At 35.1% G+C, this 15,004-nt stretch overlaps 1 protein-coding gene across 2 annotated transcripts in view; it reads right to left on the reverse strand.

The window, feature by feature from the left end:
* CPEB2 (cytoplasmic polyadenylation element binding protein 2) overlaps nt 1-15,004 on the reverse strand; it is a 53,806-nt gene that overhangs the window by 25,900 nt on the left and 12,902 nt on the right. For both annotated transcript variants that reach the window (XM_080591174.1, XM_080591173.1), the window contains exons 3-4: nt 13,036-13,126; nt 4,123-4,173 (exon numbers count right to left, since the gene is read on the reverse strand). In XM_080591174.1, the coding sequence (XP_080447300.1) occupies nt 4,123-4,173; nt 13,036-13,126 (142 nt within the window). The remainder of the gene's footprint in view (nt 1-4,122; nt 4,174-13,035; nt 13,127-15,004) is intronic.

The following is a 15,004-nucleotide window of genomic DNA, read 5'->3' on the forward strand; positions in this document are numbered from 1 at the left end:
ATATATACATTTACATAATTAGTGCCTGTGTTTAGAGAAATAAATAGTTGCAGGGGAGACAGCCCTTTGGGGAAGGCCCGTCAGTTGTAGTTATACTTGATTTATGACAGCAAAAAAATGAGAGATTACACTTCCTTCCTTCCTTCCTGAACTTGTTCAAAGAGTAAGTCATACAGAAATAATTTTGTATCCTCTACTCTGTAAAGGCAGATAGCCTAATTAACCAAAACTTTGAAAGATTTCATGTAAGTGAGAAAGTGCAAGAGAGACACTCAGAAAACATGGATTAGGTAGCACATGCAAGAAGGATTATATGTCCAATGAAAATGGGGTCCAATAACCCTGCAACCTTCCAATGTTAGGTGCTGTAGCTACAACAAAAACATTCCCTCTTCTTGTAGATAAAAACTACAAGGTACTCTTTAGTGCTTCTATATCCCTTACGTTGCATACTAGTAAGTCTAGAAACTGTCAAAAAAAATCAACACCACCTTTCTAAAACTTAAATCAGCTCAGAGATAAAAAAAATATGGCAGACAGAAGTAAACACTTTTTCCGCCTTTATATTTATATGGTCTTGATGTCAGATACTTTTGCAAAATTGTGAGCGGTGCTATCGTGCAGATAGTCAATGTATCATTTCTGTTTTTTTCGGACATGTATTTGAATTACCCTCCAGAGATCAAATATGCACTTATTTCAGTAACTGAAACTGCTGAGCTGAACTAAAAATATTTATGTTGTATAACAAAAAAAAGACCTACTAGACCAACTTCCTACATTTAAATACAACTCTGAAGTTTATAATATCAACTAAGATAAAATACCATTTGTCCTTAACAGTCCTGATTTACATGAGCAGATGGGGGACACTGAAGAAATGAAGCCTTTTTTTGTTAATACTTATTTGTCATTTAAAGAAACCGATCAATAATTATGGCTGAGATTTTTCAAGAGTATTGGGTGAAGGAGGTAGGTGCTTAATTCCCACTATATTCTATCGCATTTGGGTGCCTAAATTCTATTCAGGTTCCCTTAGGTTTTAAGGCTGAAAGAGTTCACGATGACCACTCAAGTTTGGCATGCATGACAGACCACAGAATCTTATGCAGCAATTCCTATATTAGGAAGTTCAGTAACTTCTCTTTGAAGCAGAACACCTTTCTTAAAAGCACAACCAACTATAAGTATCTCTAAGTGATGGCAAGTCTAACGCTCCCTTCCTAAACTGACTGAATGGTGAATTATAGTAGGTTTCAATAGTCATTAAAAAAACAACTCAATGCACTAAAACGATAAAGGTGAGAACCCTATAATAGGGAAAAACACCCTACATCCACACCCTACATCCTAACAAATTGGACTTTTGCATTATTAGTTGATACAGAAAAACTGTAAGACAGAGTTGACAATTAAAGATGTACTCAAGTGAAACCATTCCACGGTATCTTTCCTTGACTTTTGAGGGAGGTCATTGAAAATCCATTTTTTTAGTTTTTACATTTTTATACAGCTTGAGCTGTAACAGATATATAATTATCAGATATATAATTTATTAAAACATAAATCAGCTTTCTTTTGGTTCATTTCATTATTTCAAATAATGAGAACTGTAAATATTAATATTAGGTACAGTTCAGTAAGTACGTGTTAAATGAGCTGGAAAATTATCTATCACTTAAGAAGACAAAAACTAGCTAAAAATCAGTTTTATCTAGAAGTGTTTAGTCTTAAGAGGGTTGAGGAATTCCAGCCTGGCTCATGTCAGAACCTTACAGGGATCCAGAGATACAAGTCTACTAAAATGGAGTCTACTAAAATCCACTGAGGGTTACAATCTGCTGTTAGCTCACACGAAGATGGGTCCCACATCTTTAAAATGTTACTGCTTTGCTTTTATGAAGGGCTGATATTGCTGCTCCTCCTGGTAGTGAGTACAACTCTAAATGAGAAAATAAGGGATAAATACAAATCTATGGATTATCAGTTCTCCTCTTCTGTATTCCTCCCTCCAAGGCACCAGTTGAGGGGATACTGTGAAACATTCGTTTGAATCCTCTTCAGCAGAGGAAACTGAAGTCTGCAAGCTTTTCAACAAGTGTTCAAGCTGTGATTCTCCTTACCACACATTTGGAGAAAGCCCTTCACTTCTTGCAAAGAAAGACAAGTTGTGACAGAGTCTGAAGCAGCTGTGGCTTCCCAGAAGCCGTTCTTAGTGTTTCTGTTTTCTAGCAGCATGTAGCTCCAGTTTAGAAGCTCCAACTTCAGGTGGCCCCCACCAGTATACATGATTGCACTCAGACTCTCCACGTGCATTACAGAGAGCTTCGGTGTCCAAAACAGGGCTCTGAATCAAATTCTACAGGGCATACCTAAAAATTAGGCTTTGCAGCACCTGCCTTTTAGATAGTCAAATTGTTATTTTTATCTCACTTACTGAAGGTTGTTTGTAGTATTGCAGCTTTTAAAAAGGACAGCACTTTCACTGAGTGCTACCTTCCAAACAGCTGTGGAAACCCCACCAGCATTAATAACAAACCAAGGTATTCTTTAGTACATATTCTACCTCTGTGGTAGGCTTTTCAGGTTAGTCTGTCACCATAGAGACACATTTTTCCAATGTCACCAATAAAAGCAACAACCTTTTTTCCCAGATAGTGTAACAACACTTCCCACTTATTCTTCTAGCATGCAGTACTACAAAAAGAGCTCACCATCCTAAGCATTAAAGCAAACAAATTTTAAAATGTTTCTTGCTTTGAAATATTTCAGCTGCTCATAAGACTGCTCAATATTAATACCTTCCCACCTAATGTTTCATTATAAATCAGCAGGTAATCACAACAGAACAGATACCACCCAAGAAAACCAGCTTGTAGGATAGGCTGTAGAGTTGCAGTTAAATACAGAAAGTTAGTTGTTGTAAATGTCCTAACATCAAGCACATCTACATTCAACCTAATTTCCAACCAGAAATCAGGAATATGGATTATGTGGGCTAAGCATGAACTTTATTTCAGTAGTAAATAGCTATTTTTACTTTCCAAGGTACTCCATTATCTTAACTATCCAATAAAAAAGGACCTGATTCTTCAAATGTCCACTGTGCGAGACTTATTTTTAGTGGACAGACAGCCAAATAGGAATATCCTTAAAATTTTAAACATTTACTCACAGTGTCACATAACGGAAATTATTTTTTTGTTTGTTTTACAATTTATACCCAATCGCACAAGTGTAAGTGACTCTGCAGAAGGGTAAGGCAACAAGAACAAAAAAGAGCTCCACAGACCCACAAACCTGAAGTAACTATTCTGTTTGTACTTTTTTATAATTAGGTCTTTACTGGTAACATTTAGACTCATCGTTATCCAATAATTAGAAGTCAATGACAAAAATGTAGTTGCTTTGTGTACAACAGATTCCACTTTTTCTTATCTAGTGAAGCTATGGTATTACAGCTCTAATTTTTCCCTATGTAGAAAACATTTGTGTGCAAAACCCCTGATTTATTATTGACTTAGATGGATTACCAAGCTCTGCTTCCTTCTTTAGCCTTGAACAAAGGCTAAAGTTCATGCCTTCACTGAGTAGCAGATGTTCATGAAGTTTGACCTACTGGGAGAGGAACGTGAACATGAACTCTAACTTCAGCATATTTTGCAGTTAGAAACTTATTTGACAAAGCCAGTTCCAAAAAACCACACACAAGTAAAATATTATTTCACAAAAGTGTAATAAAAAATATATAGTTCACCATTTTATCTACACAAGATAGAAAAGCATGCATTTCTGGCCTTCTTATTTTTCTCATTCATGTCTGAGTATAATAGTTTTTTTTAGCAGAGCTTTGGAGAATGTTATGCTCATGAGCTTAAGAACAAAAAAGAATAGTACATCTTTTAAGTATTTCAGATTTCAAATAAGCTAGAAATAATGAAAGGCTGTTGCAAGATTAGCTCTTGCCATTCAGCTCTGAAAAATGGAAAGCACTAGTCCCATTAATGTTGAAGACTAGAGGCAAGTAATTCAATAACAATGTAATAGTACAATTTTATACTAACATGTCAGATTTAAACTAAGCTAGAGATAATTAGGAACTGTTATAAGATTAGCACTTACCATTTAACATCAGAAGATTGTCAGTCCCTGGATGTGGATAACTCAAGCGACCTTAAAAGAAAACAAAAAAACACAAAGAATAAAACAAAACAAATGCAAAAGTTTTAGTTATTACACTAGAAAATAATAACACAAAAAAGAAATGAAATGAAAAAATCACTTCTTAGAATTTAAATATAAACTCTATTTCCAGTTTGCCTATGGAAATAAAGAGCTAATATTTAACTCCAAGCACATTAACCAACAATACCCTTGACCCAAGTTAAAGCTGACAAGAACAGACTTCTTAACCTTAATTCTCTGGTCATAAGATCTGCAATGTGCTTTGGGATCAGCTCCAATAGGATAAAGCCACTTTTTGTTTCATGACACCCAGAAATAGTGCTGACTGCTTTAGTCTTCTCTTTCATAGCGATTGTGAATAACTGTACTATGCACATTGCTTAACAGAGTGTCATTTCTGTGCTTTAGGGCCTCTCTGCTGAATCAGTGTAAGAAAAAACATGTCAACAGGAATTAATATTAAGGCATTAAAATTTATTAGCCAATGTTGCATGTAGTATTTTTAGTAGGTCTGGGAAATCTAGAGTACTGGTTTATCTACAAAATTAAGAAATTTAAAGAATATGATACATCACGTTTTATCGCAGACAAACACCTATTGAATAAATATTACATGAAAAAGCTCATATCCTGACATGGAACTTTTCAAGTGTTGCCTTTTACTACATTGGTGGCATGTTTTACTTCAATAGCTAAACGACTGGTTTAAAATGCATAGCTGAAGTGCCTCTTCACTACAAATTCCTTTTTATTAAAGGAGACTTTTTCTGTTTACAGGAAGCTGCAAACATACCAGTAGTGCACACTGACCTAGAGAAAAAAATTCAATAGCTGCTGTGTTTAGAAGCGTGCTTTAATGTGCAAAAAACTACATTTCCATATATCTTGTTATTACAACATACTTGCTTATTTATAATCCTTCAGCTTGTATAACAAACATACTGAAACAAACATTTAAATCTTTTGGAGGAAACTAGAATGTTTGCTGAGACAAGAATAAAGGCTGAAAGCAAAGCATGTTGAGAACTGACACAGATTTAAAGGGGAATATAGATGCAGATGGCTTGTAAGATGCAAGTAAATATTAGTAAGACACTGCAGATAGTCATACGCTAATAAGGCTCAGGCTTTCTGTAAAGAAACAGGAAAAAAAGAAAATAAAAACCAAAGCAGCAATCCATATATTAAAGTTGTCTAACAACTCCCATCATATATATATATTTTTTTTTACTCTTGCTGAACCCATGTGTTTAGCAGCAAGACTGGAAATTTCTCAAAATAGCAGTTCTGTGTCTAAAAGGACACACCTTTAGGGTTAAATAAAAACTCCTTTTGCAGAAAATATTTAAGTAATAGTACATAATTCCCTGCAGGAATCAAACAGGAGAATTTTCTACCAAAAACTACAGAAAAAAAAAATAACTCTTACACTCAAAACAGCAAGATTTAAAAAAAAAAGAAAAAAACGTTTTATACAGCCAGATACTATTTCTCTTCCAACAGATCTTATTATTAGAATGGATGGTATTTGTGCAGCTGAAAATTAGGTAGGAACTCTGCCTATTTTTTTAGGATTTGGAAAGGGCAGATGAATCCAACTGAAAGAACTGTTACTGTCTTCTCTAAATTTTACAGAACTTTTAAAACGACTCAGGTAAGATATTAAAAAATCATTGCAGGAGCCTTTGTCTTCATTTTCTGTAACTTCAGGATGCCCAGTTTTATAAAACAATCCAATTTTTCTCTCATGGTAAGCATTTACAGCTACTCCTAATGTTTCTTGGAAAAATAAATATTCTGCCCTTGTAGAAATGAATTCTAGTACAAGAAGGAAGAAATTAAGAAGGCGGCATCCTTAAACTGCAATCTGGGAGCTGCCACTGGTTTGCTCAGCCTGGTTTTTAAGAGGTCATTTTGCTTCTCCTCTCAGTTGGTCCATGAAAGTAATACTCATTTGCCTAACAGCCAAGGATTTTACAGGATTATTTATTGTCACCATCCTGTGTATATACGGTGCTATAGAAATAATTGCAACACCGTGAGCTGCTTCTTGCAGAACGGAGTGATTTATCTTGAATAACGACAGAAATTGTGAGAAATGATCATCTCAGCTTGGATCTCCTTGAGACTCTGGTGACGATCTTTGTCTCTAAATTTTGTTCTTTTTTTTCATCTAGTAAAGGGGACAAAAGATACCTGTTGTAATTACTGCAGAAAAAGAGTTCAGATTTAAGTCCTATCATGACAGAGGACCCCTCTGATGTCAGCACCTAGGGGAAATCTGCTTTAGAAGATAGGGGATTCCAGGTTTAAAAATGGTATTTTTGCATTTTCACCTTTTTTTCCCCCCACTCTCTCTAGCTCCATGAATAAGCTGCACATGAAACATAAGGCACAAAGCCGAAAAAGTTGAAATAATAAAGCACTTCTCAAGAAGTCGCGAGGACAGAGCTGCGCTAAGGAGCGCTCTCTGCCTGAATCCACTGGGCCTGGGACTCTGGTGTCAAACCGACGCACCACACAAACACAGAGACCTCCTCTTGCTGTTATGAAGAAGAATTTGCTAGCTCAGATAACGATTTGAGGGTTAGAAGAGGAAAATTAGTAACCTTTTTGGTCTTACTCGAAAGGTTTTTTCAATGAAATCACATTTTGTGATTTAACCGTAGTTATGTCATTCTAGTGATCCTAAAATTTGTATTGACTACCTTGTCTAGCACTTGGGCTGTACAATCTTAAAAAAAATTAACATAGAAGATTTGCTTACTTTTTCAAAATATAACTACTGCTAACTTTGTTTCTTAGACCTCAGAATAATCTGAGGTGGCAAAATGCAGCGTTTCTATGGAGTGCACCTGAATTTAATGATATAAATAAATTTGTAAAACTTCATGCGTGGAATGAGGTGTAAGATCAATCTTATACAGAGTTCAGAGAACTCAAATCTGTTTAAAAAGTGTAAAATGGATGTATACAGTATTAAACTTCATGTAAAATAGCAGCACATAAAATACAAAGAACAAAGGAGTGCCATCTTATACCAATTCACTTTGCTTCTATCGTGGGTTTTTTCCTATTCAGCTCTTTCTATTGCTTGTTGTTCAATGCCTTTAAAAATATGTACCAGTTTAACAACTGCCCTCATCACAAACCCCATCTATTCTCATTTTACTTCAGTGTCAGTAATCTAGATTTGTGAAAACCGTTCGATACTTATACTAGTTACTCCAGTGGTCTCTGCTTGCTTAAAAAATAATTTGAATAACATGTAAAGATGCTATACTAGCTTAAAAATAACTACAAGTTAATTACAGAATATCTACTATTTAAATAATAGATGCACTTAATTCCTGAGAAATGAAAAGCAATCACTTCACTGGCTGTCTACAGAACTAAATTCTGCAGCATCCAAAATTAGCACCACACTGTTGGTGCTACTTGGAAAAAATAGGATGGCTGATATTCCAGTACTGTACCATAAAGTATCATACTACAGAAATTTTCTCTGGGAAAGCCTGAGTCTAGCAACTTCAGCACGCTACCATTCATTATTCTCACGTATCACGGCTAAATTCAAAATAGCACCGCTGTGGAGAAGCAGGTATGTCTGACATTTCTTATGTAACTGGTGTTCTGTGAAATTTAATCCCCTCTTCCGCATCTAAATGTGATCAGTGTTAACGCAACTGGCTGGTGCTTATTTCTGACAACATGTTCTTGCGTAAGGGAAGAAAAATAAAAAGCTTGTAAATAAATTTTGGTGGGCCAGCTTAACAACTACACCCACTCAGAAGTCTTGAAAATCCAAATGATGAGGAAAGAGTAAGAAATTTAGTTACATTTCTGTAATCTTTTGTTGTTAATATTGGCAGTGAAAATTAAAATACTGATTTCCTTTATAAACCTCTTCTGAGCATCCGGGCATAGTTCTGCTTACTCACTTTTCGTTTTAGGGCAAATTCATATCTAGTATTGGACATGCATGCTTTCGATTCCTATTTAATTCAATTGTTTCAGGAATCCCCAAATATTAAAACATTTGGGACAGATTTAAACCTATAACGACCACTTTAAATATTGCTGACTCAGTTTCACGTTTGATGTTTCATTGTCTGCTCCCACCTTTTTTTTCCTCGTTGTTTTTAAAGTCTTAAATAATTGAATGAAGAGACTGAGAATCCCAAATTCCTTTCCCACCTTTTTTTTTTTTTCCACTAGATCTCCTGATTAAAAGAGAAAGAGCTTCCAAGTTAAGCTTTTTCCCAGACTACGTAACAGACGGCAAATGGCTGAGGACTGCAGCAGTTTCAGAAAGCTCAGTTTTTGATTCGGTGTAGTTAAGACAACAGCACAAAACCATGTTTGGACAACACCTAGTTACAGAAAGCCTAGATACTACACTTTCACATGCTTGTGTAAGAATTATGTAAGCTTTAATGAGGCCAAATGCGTTGTCTACAATACATCTGTTTAGGCAAATGAGTCTATCAGGCTCAAATAGGAATATTTTTTTTCTCACAAACAGTTTCTAAGAAAGAAACCTACAGAAAACATTCTTTATTAGATTCTTTTTACTAGAATTTCAAGCCTTTTATATGACAAAAAGTGAAGTCTTTCCTTCCTTGCTCTTTTGTTCAGCCTTAGAAACTCTTTTCTGAACACAATTTGAATTACTCTAGGAAGCAACTGCATAATTTTAAATGTTACTGCTTCCTAACAAAATATAAAACAAATTCATTTGAAAACAAAAACTCATGTCCAAAGGAAGAAAATGTGCTGTTCAGTCACCATCACCTTTTTTTATACTTCACTGGGCATGCTCTGGCAGGTTGCTTTTAAAAGAAACATGCAGAACACCTGAAAAGCTTAACTAAACTAACTGAATAGGAAAATAAAAATAGGAAAGAGCAACATAAAGGCTTCTAGGTGCATCATGTTATTCTTCCCCAACAGGTAAGCCAAACATTAATGTTTTACTTTTATTATATTATTACTAGCTATACAGAAAAAGGTATTTTTGTAGCTTTCCTAAAAAAAGCTTTTTTCTCCCCTCACAAAAAAGCATGAAGAGAAATTGGACTCGTTTTTCCTATATACTTTGTACTCCTTGTTACTCCTACTAGCATAGGTACGACTAATTCAAGTTCTGTATTGTCTTATATATAGCTCGCAGAGCTATAGGAGAGCTGATTAGGAAAAACAAAACAATTGTAAATTGAGAAAAGCATCAACACTCTTGCTTTACACAAGAGAAACCATTAAATTACATGGAAATCATCATCATCTTTACTAGAACCATGCTTCTAGTAGATAATAAATCCCATTAATTCATCTGCTTCTCAATTTGAGCACATTCTATGAAAAATGTAACCTGTTCTTTTACATTTTTTTCCATAATCTCTTTAAGTGCAAATGTTTTGGCTTTCTTGCTTCTGAAACATCTAGAACTCAAGTTTGCTACATCTTGACATCAGGAAGGACTCATATTTGGGGGAAAATAGTTTAAAGAAAAAAAGAAGTACACGAGTGTTATGTCTGAAAAATAATTACACAACTAATATTCCAATATTTTTGTCTAGCCTCCAATATTTTAAGGGTTAATAAAAAATTAAAAAGGTATTTAGGAACAATGGTGTAAAACCAAATTAATTTATTTTAACCTTTACTATTTTTAACTTCCGTTTGTATTGTATTGATTGGAAAAGGCCATGTTAAATATATTTTTATAAAATGGATTTTGAGAAAACAGCATGGGGAAGATTAGTTTTAGTACGATCAGGATTTGTGCTGCAATCACTAGTGAATTCAAGTACACCTCTACCTTGAAAAACTGTCTTACTGAATGCTAAAAATCACTTTTCTTTTGATCTCTTCTGTAGTTATGACTAAACTTAGTCTAAGTGAAGCTGAAACTATACATCTATAAACAACTTTTGGCAGGCATAAATTTAGCTTTCAGTGAATCATATTTGAAATAAAGGTTTTTCAAGTTCATGAAAGCAAAAATTGTGAAATCTGACTTCCTTCTAAAATGAGTCTTCAAATGCAAAACTTAAAGCTGTGAGCTAGTACACACAGTGTCTGTTCTGCATTGTGCAAAATCTGAGACAAGATGCTTAGTCATACTCCAGATATTGTAAGCAGCTAAATCTGAAACACGTGCTTAAAATTCCAGGGACTTTCATTTTACTGCTGTGGTCAGATATAAAAGATGCATTGTCTTAGTGTGCTTAGATTTAGTTAAAAACTTGCCATAAAAATATTCTCTAGTTATAAAAATATTCTTCAGTTACAGCAAAGCATGTCATACATTAATAAGAATAAAAAGTAAGAGCTAGTTATATTCTTAGTCCTGAGCATTATGCAAGCAGGTTCTTACGTAAGTGTCAGATTTGCTGTGGTGAAAAGAAAACCCAGAGGGACTGAAATAACAAAATTAGCGTTTCACAGTTTGTAGAAGAAAAAAGTTAAACTTGTTAGGAAGTTACAAAAATGCCAACTAATGGTGACTAAACAGGAGAGGGATAGGGAGGAACTGAAAAGCTATTCTTGGATGTGTTCTCTGCTTCCCACTGTCAGTCAGTAAATTCAATAAGGAACATTTCTCTTGTCTTTTTGCTAATAGTGTAGCCTTTTCAATTGAAATAATAACTTCCAAAGGAAATAAAAAAGATCTTCAACAACCTACTTAAATAACAGCACACGATTATTCCATTTAAATTCAGTTGGTGCGTGCATTGTTCTCTGGCACTCAAACAAAAAAAAAAAAGAATTTCCTTTGAATTCATCACTATCTATGGCTTCCATCTGTTTTAGTTCAAACAAAACTTAGCAGAATTTTCACTGCGATGGTGAAACTTAAAAAAAAAGGAAAGTCTTGTCAACTGCAGACTGAAACCATACACTCACGTCCCTAGAATGCACAGAATAACTATGGAACCTTTACTGAGTTTTTCAAAAATGTCTATATATGGACATATTTGACTTCATCTTAAAGCTTTGTCTTGTCTTATTCTCACTGAAAAATTATTATTGGAAAGATATAGTTTTCATGTAGTGTATCGTAACAAAATATGATGAGATTAATAAAAATAGGTCATTTCTGTGTTTGCTATGCCTCTGAAAACTCTTCTGCATTATAAAACCAAAATGAAGACAGCGAGATGGTGGGGAAACAAAGGAACCGCTTCCATTTGTCATGTCAGTGTGCACGCAAGTGAAGAAACTGACTGGTTTTCAGGAATGTGAGAGATGTCACTGGCAGTATATTATGACAGAGGATCTGCATTCTCTAATTTTAAGCCTAACGATAGCTTTACCTTTTAATATCTATCCTGATCGTAGACTTACTAGCCTTCAGATAACCAAAGTAATATTAGTCACCACCTGAGTGTGGCAAATTGAAGAAACAATGCTTTGAAACAGGGATGAGCTAACTAGTTACCTTGTCTTTGATGACATGCACTTGCTTTTAGTTCATAGCAGTTACCACCAGGCTAACGTTCACAGGTTTTCACCTCTGTGCGTTACTTAGTAATGTATTGTTAACACGTAGAATAGACAGAAACTGAATTTACTAGTGGACTTCAATGATAAAATTGTTAGAACTGCAATTCACTTTCTGTTGATATTATGAAACAAGAAGTCAGATTAAAGAACACCTATGAAAATTTAATTTCAGCTGCCAATCTAACGAGGAGGAAAAATTAACTGGCTAAGCAGATGTTACCTACTTACTGATCTTTGCAGAAATTTTTAGTTTGGAGAAAAAAAACACACAAAACAACCTTTTTGCTTTACAATGTAAATCATACTATTACAGGCTATCTAAATACTCCCGATCTTCCAACTGATTATAAACATTTTTAGAAAAATGAGCAGACTAACAAAGTGTCTTCCACATCAGAAGAGCACAGGCCCTTATGCGCTAATGTAGTATATATTAAGCTTAGAAGTCTCTAGAAATGGAGAATGGATGGGAGTAAGTAACTATAAAAATGTGATTTTCTTTGGATTGTTTTAATACTGAGACATAATTCTGCATAGCAATCCTGACATATTTGGTAGTTTTAAAGTTAGATTGTGTTAGTCCAGTTATAATACCACAAATAAAGTACCATTTGATCAGGCCAAATAAAATGGCTTCGGTTCCCTGCCACAAGATTCAATGGTAAAATCCACCTGAGAGTAAGTATGGAAAAACAGAATTCCAAAGAATGACTTACTGCACAGTGAAAAGAGGAATTAAAACTGAAGTCCACAAATATTTGCTATTTCAACAGAGCCCAGAAGGGTAAGAGGAACCTGCCTGCTAAAGCCAAGTGTACTTCTGGACTTCTTCAGACTAACAGAAAATGGACATCTATATGCAGTTATCCTCCATGGGCTTTAATACATATATTTGAAAGGACAAAAATTGACTTTATCAGTGGACTTGATTTTCTTACCAACTTCCACTGCAAAGAAAGAGATTAAAAAAAAGTGGATTAAAAAAAACGTTTTGACTCCCCTCCCACTTTCTCTTGGCTAGCTCCAACAGATCAGTGTGTCTTTACAAACTGAGGCAGAACTTCCTGCAGCAGAAAAGTCAATTTCAAATAAATCTAACTATGAATTTATTGGGCAGAGGAAGAAATACCTGTGAAGATACTAAAGCTTAAGTTTAAGTTAAGTTTTAATCAACTGTATACCAATGTTTTCAGTAAAACACAGATCGAGATTGACCTTTTGTATGAGTTAATAATTCATTTGCTATTTTAATATGAACCTAGAATCTAAATTAGCAATAAGTGTTAATTCAAATATGCAGAATGGATGACCCTTTTTTCTTTATTTAGCATAATAACATACCTTTAAGTGGATCATGCTCTGCTCTCATAATGTCAATAAGGGAGTTTTCCAAAGAGTGCATATTCAGACTGTCATACATTCTATTTCGATCCTAAAAGAGAACAAAATCCTTAGTATTGGAATACAAATTCTGTACTTTTTAACAGGAAACTTGATAGAAGACATAGGCGCCTGGCTAAAGGCTGCACACTCAGATACTCCGGAGATGGTCAGTAATACAAGAGCTTAAGATATTTTAATTTATTAACAGTAAGTTTAATAGCATCCAAATATAAAACTAGAGATGCACTACAAAGAACTCTTCTGTATATGCGGATGTATATGTATATTCTATATATCTCTATAATAACCTGTTTCCTTTAGAGGATCTGCTTGGATCAGTTTTAAAGATCCACAGCAGAACTCAACATTCGGTTGTTTAATGAGCTCCTCCAGCCATTAGTCTCCTTCAATTTAATCTCATGCAGAAGTTAAATAGTGAGTAGGCTGGGGAACTACAGGAAGAGAAGAACAGTCACCTCATATGAAAGAAAGCATTTTCTTGGTGCTTTGCTAAGTGTCTCGCCTAGGCACTCAGTCCCCTGCTGAGACTGCGCTCCCTGGTTTCTGGGTCATTAATCTGAAACCGTTTGCATAAAGACTTGAGTTTCAAATGGTCAACACTAAATGGTTAAAGGTTGCAAAATTAAAGTTAAGCTGTGAAAGAAAATGTCACAAAGCTTACTAACAGATTATCAACCTTACAGAGAACATTTTTGCAAGTACTGAGATTAAAAAAAAGTTACCATAACGCCTTACAAATATTTTCACTGAAGATAATAGAAGCTATTGTAATAAATCATAAATGTTTTCACCAGTTTTATGCTTAAGACATTTTCTCCTGCGTTTTCTAATGCACCCAAGTTGTACAGACAGAAAAAAAAAAAGATTACTTGAAACTTCTTTGGCCTTTCTGGAATACCTTCAGAGACTGAAAATAGTTTGTGTAAAACCTTAATCTCCTCTACTTGCAAGGCTTTCTGGCTGGACTGTATCACACTAAAGGCACGATTACAGGATTTTATTATTATCTCCTCTCTGGTTGCACTGTAGTAACTCAGCAGTAGGATGAAATACATCACACCCATCCCATGACCATTAAAATTCATTAAAGCTGCAGCCAGTACGTACATAATGGGACAGCAGTTTTCCAACCCACACCTCCCATGCCAGTCCAGCCGAACAGAGATTAATTTCAAACTACATCCTACAGCAAGCAGGTACTCCTCACGTTTGGGTTATGAAAAAGCAAGCTTTGAAAGAGGTGTTTTCTATGAGTCAGAAACCATGACTTGTTAACAGCTCTGCAAAATAAGCCATGATGAAACTAATGTTTGACTTTCCTCCTTCTTAGAAAGTTTAGTCAATGTGATACAATGCTGGGAAAAAGAGGGAGAAGCCATTTTTTAAGCTCTCTCCCTCATGCAACTCTTATGAGTAATGGCTTTTCATGGGGTAAACAGTCCACTATGTTGATTTGATGATTTTTTAGGAAAACTTTAGATAATTTCAATGAGAAATTAAAAACTAGGTTTCTCTCATTTCCTGCCACGTCTCAAAGTGCCACTAACTGTGTGGGGTGATGTGGTTTGAGTGCCAACAAATCTCCAGTAGTACTTGAGTTCCCAGCAACCTCACTTGGGGACTGCTTAGCTTTCATTCAGTTTTCTGGCTGTCCTAAGCAGCAGAAGAATGAAACCGAAGTGACTCACCAGCTTCCATGCCCTTGCAGGTTTATTTCTCAATAGCACCTATGAAAAGAAGCTGCTTACCCTAGCAAACTTGCTTTCTATAGAAGGTGTGAGCTGTGACAATGCTGCATCTGTTCCCCACTGTCCCCTAGCAGATGCATGAGAAGGTATCTCATCATAATTTTTAATGAAGTCTTAAATTCAGCTGACTTGAAAAGCCACTTGGTAGGTAGTAAGCA

This window comes from Anser brachyrhynchus (assembly GCF_964034855.1).
Source record: "Anser brachyrhynchus genome assembly, chromosome: 4".
Classification (NCBI taxonomy): Eukaryota; Metazoa; Chordata; class Aves; order Anseriformes; family Anatidae; genus Anser; species Anser brachyrhynchus.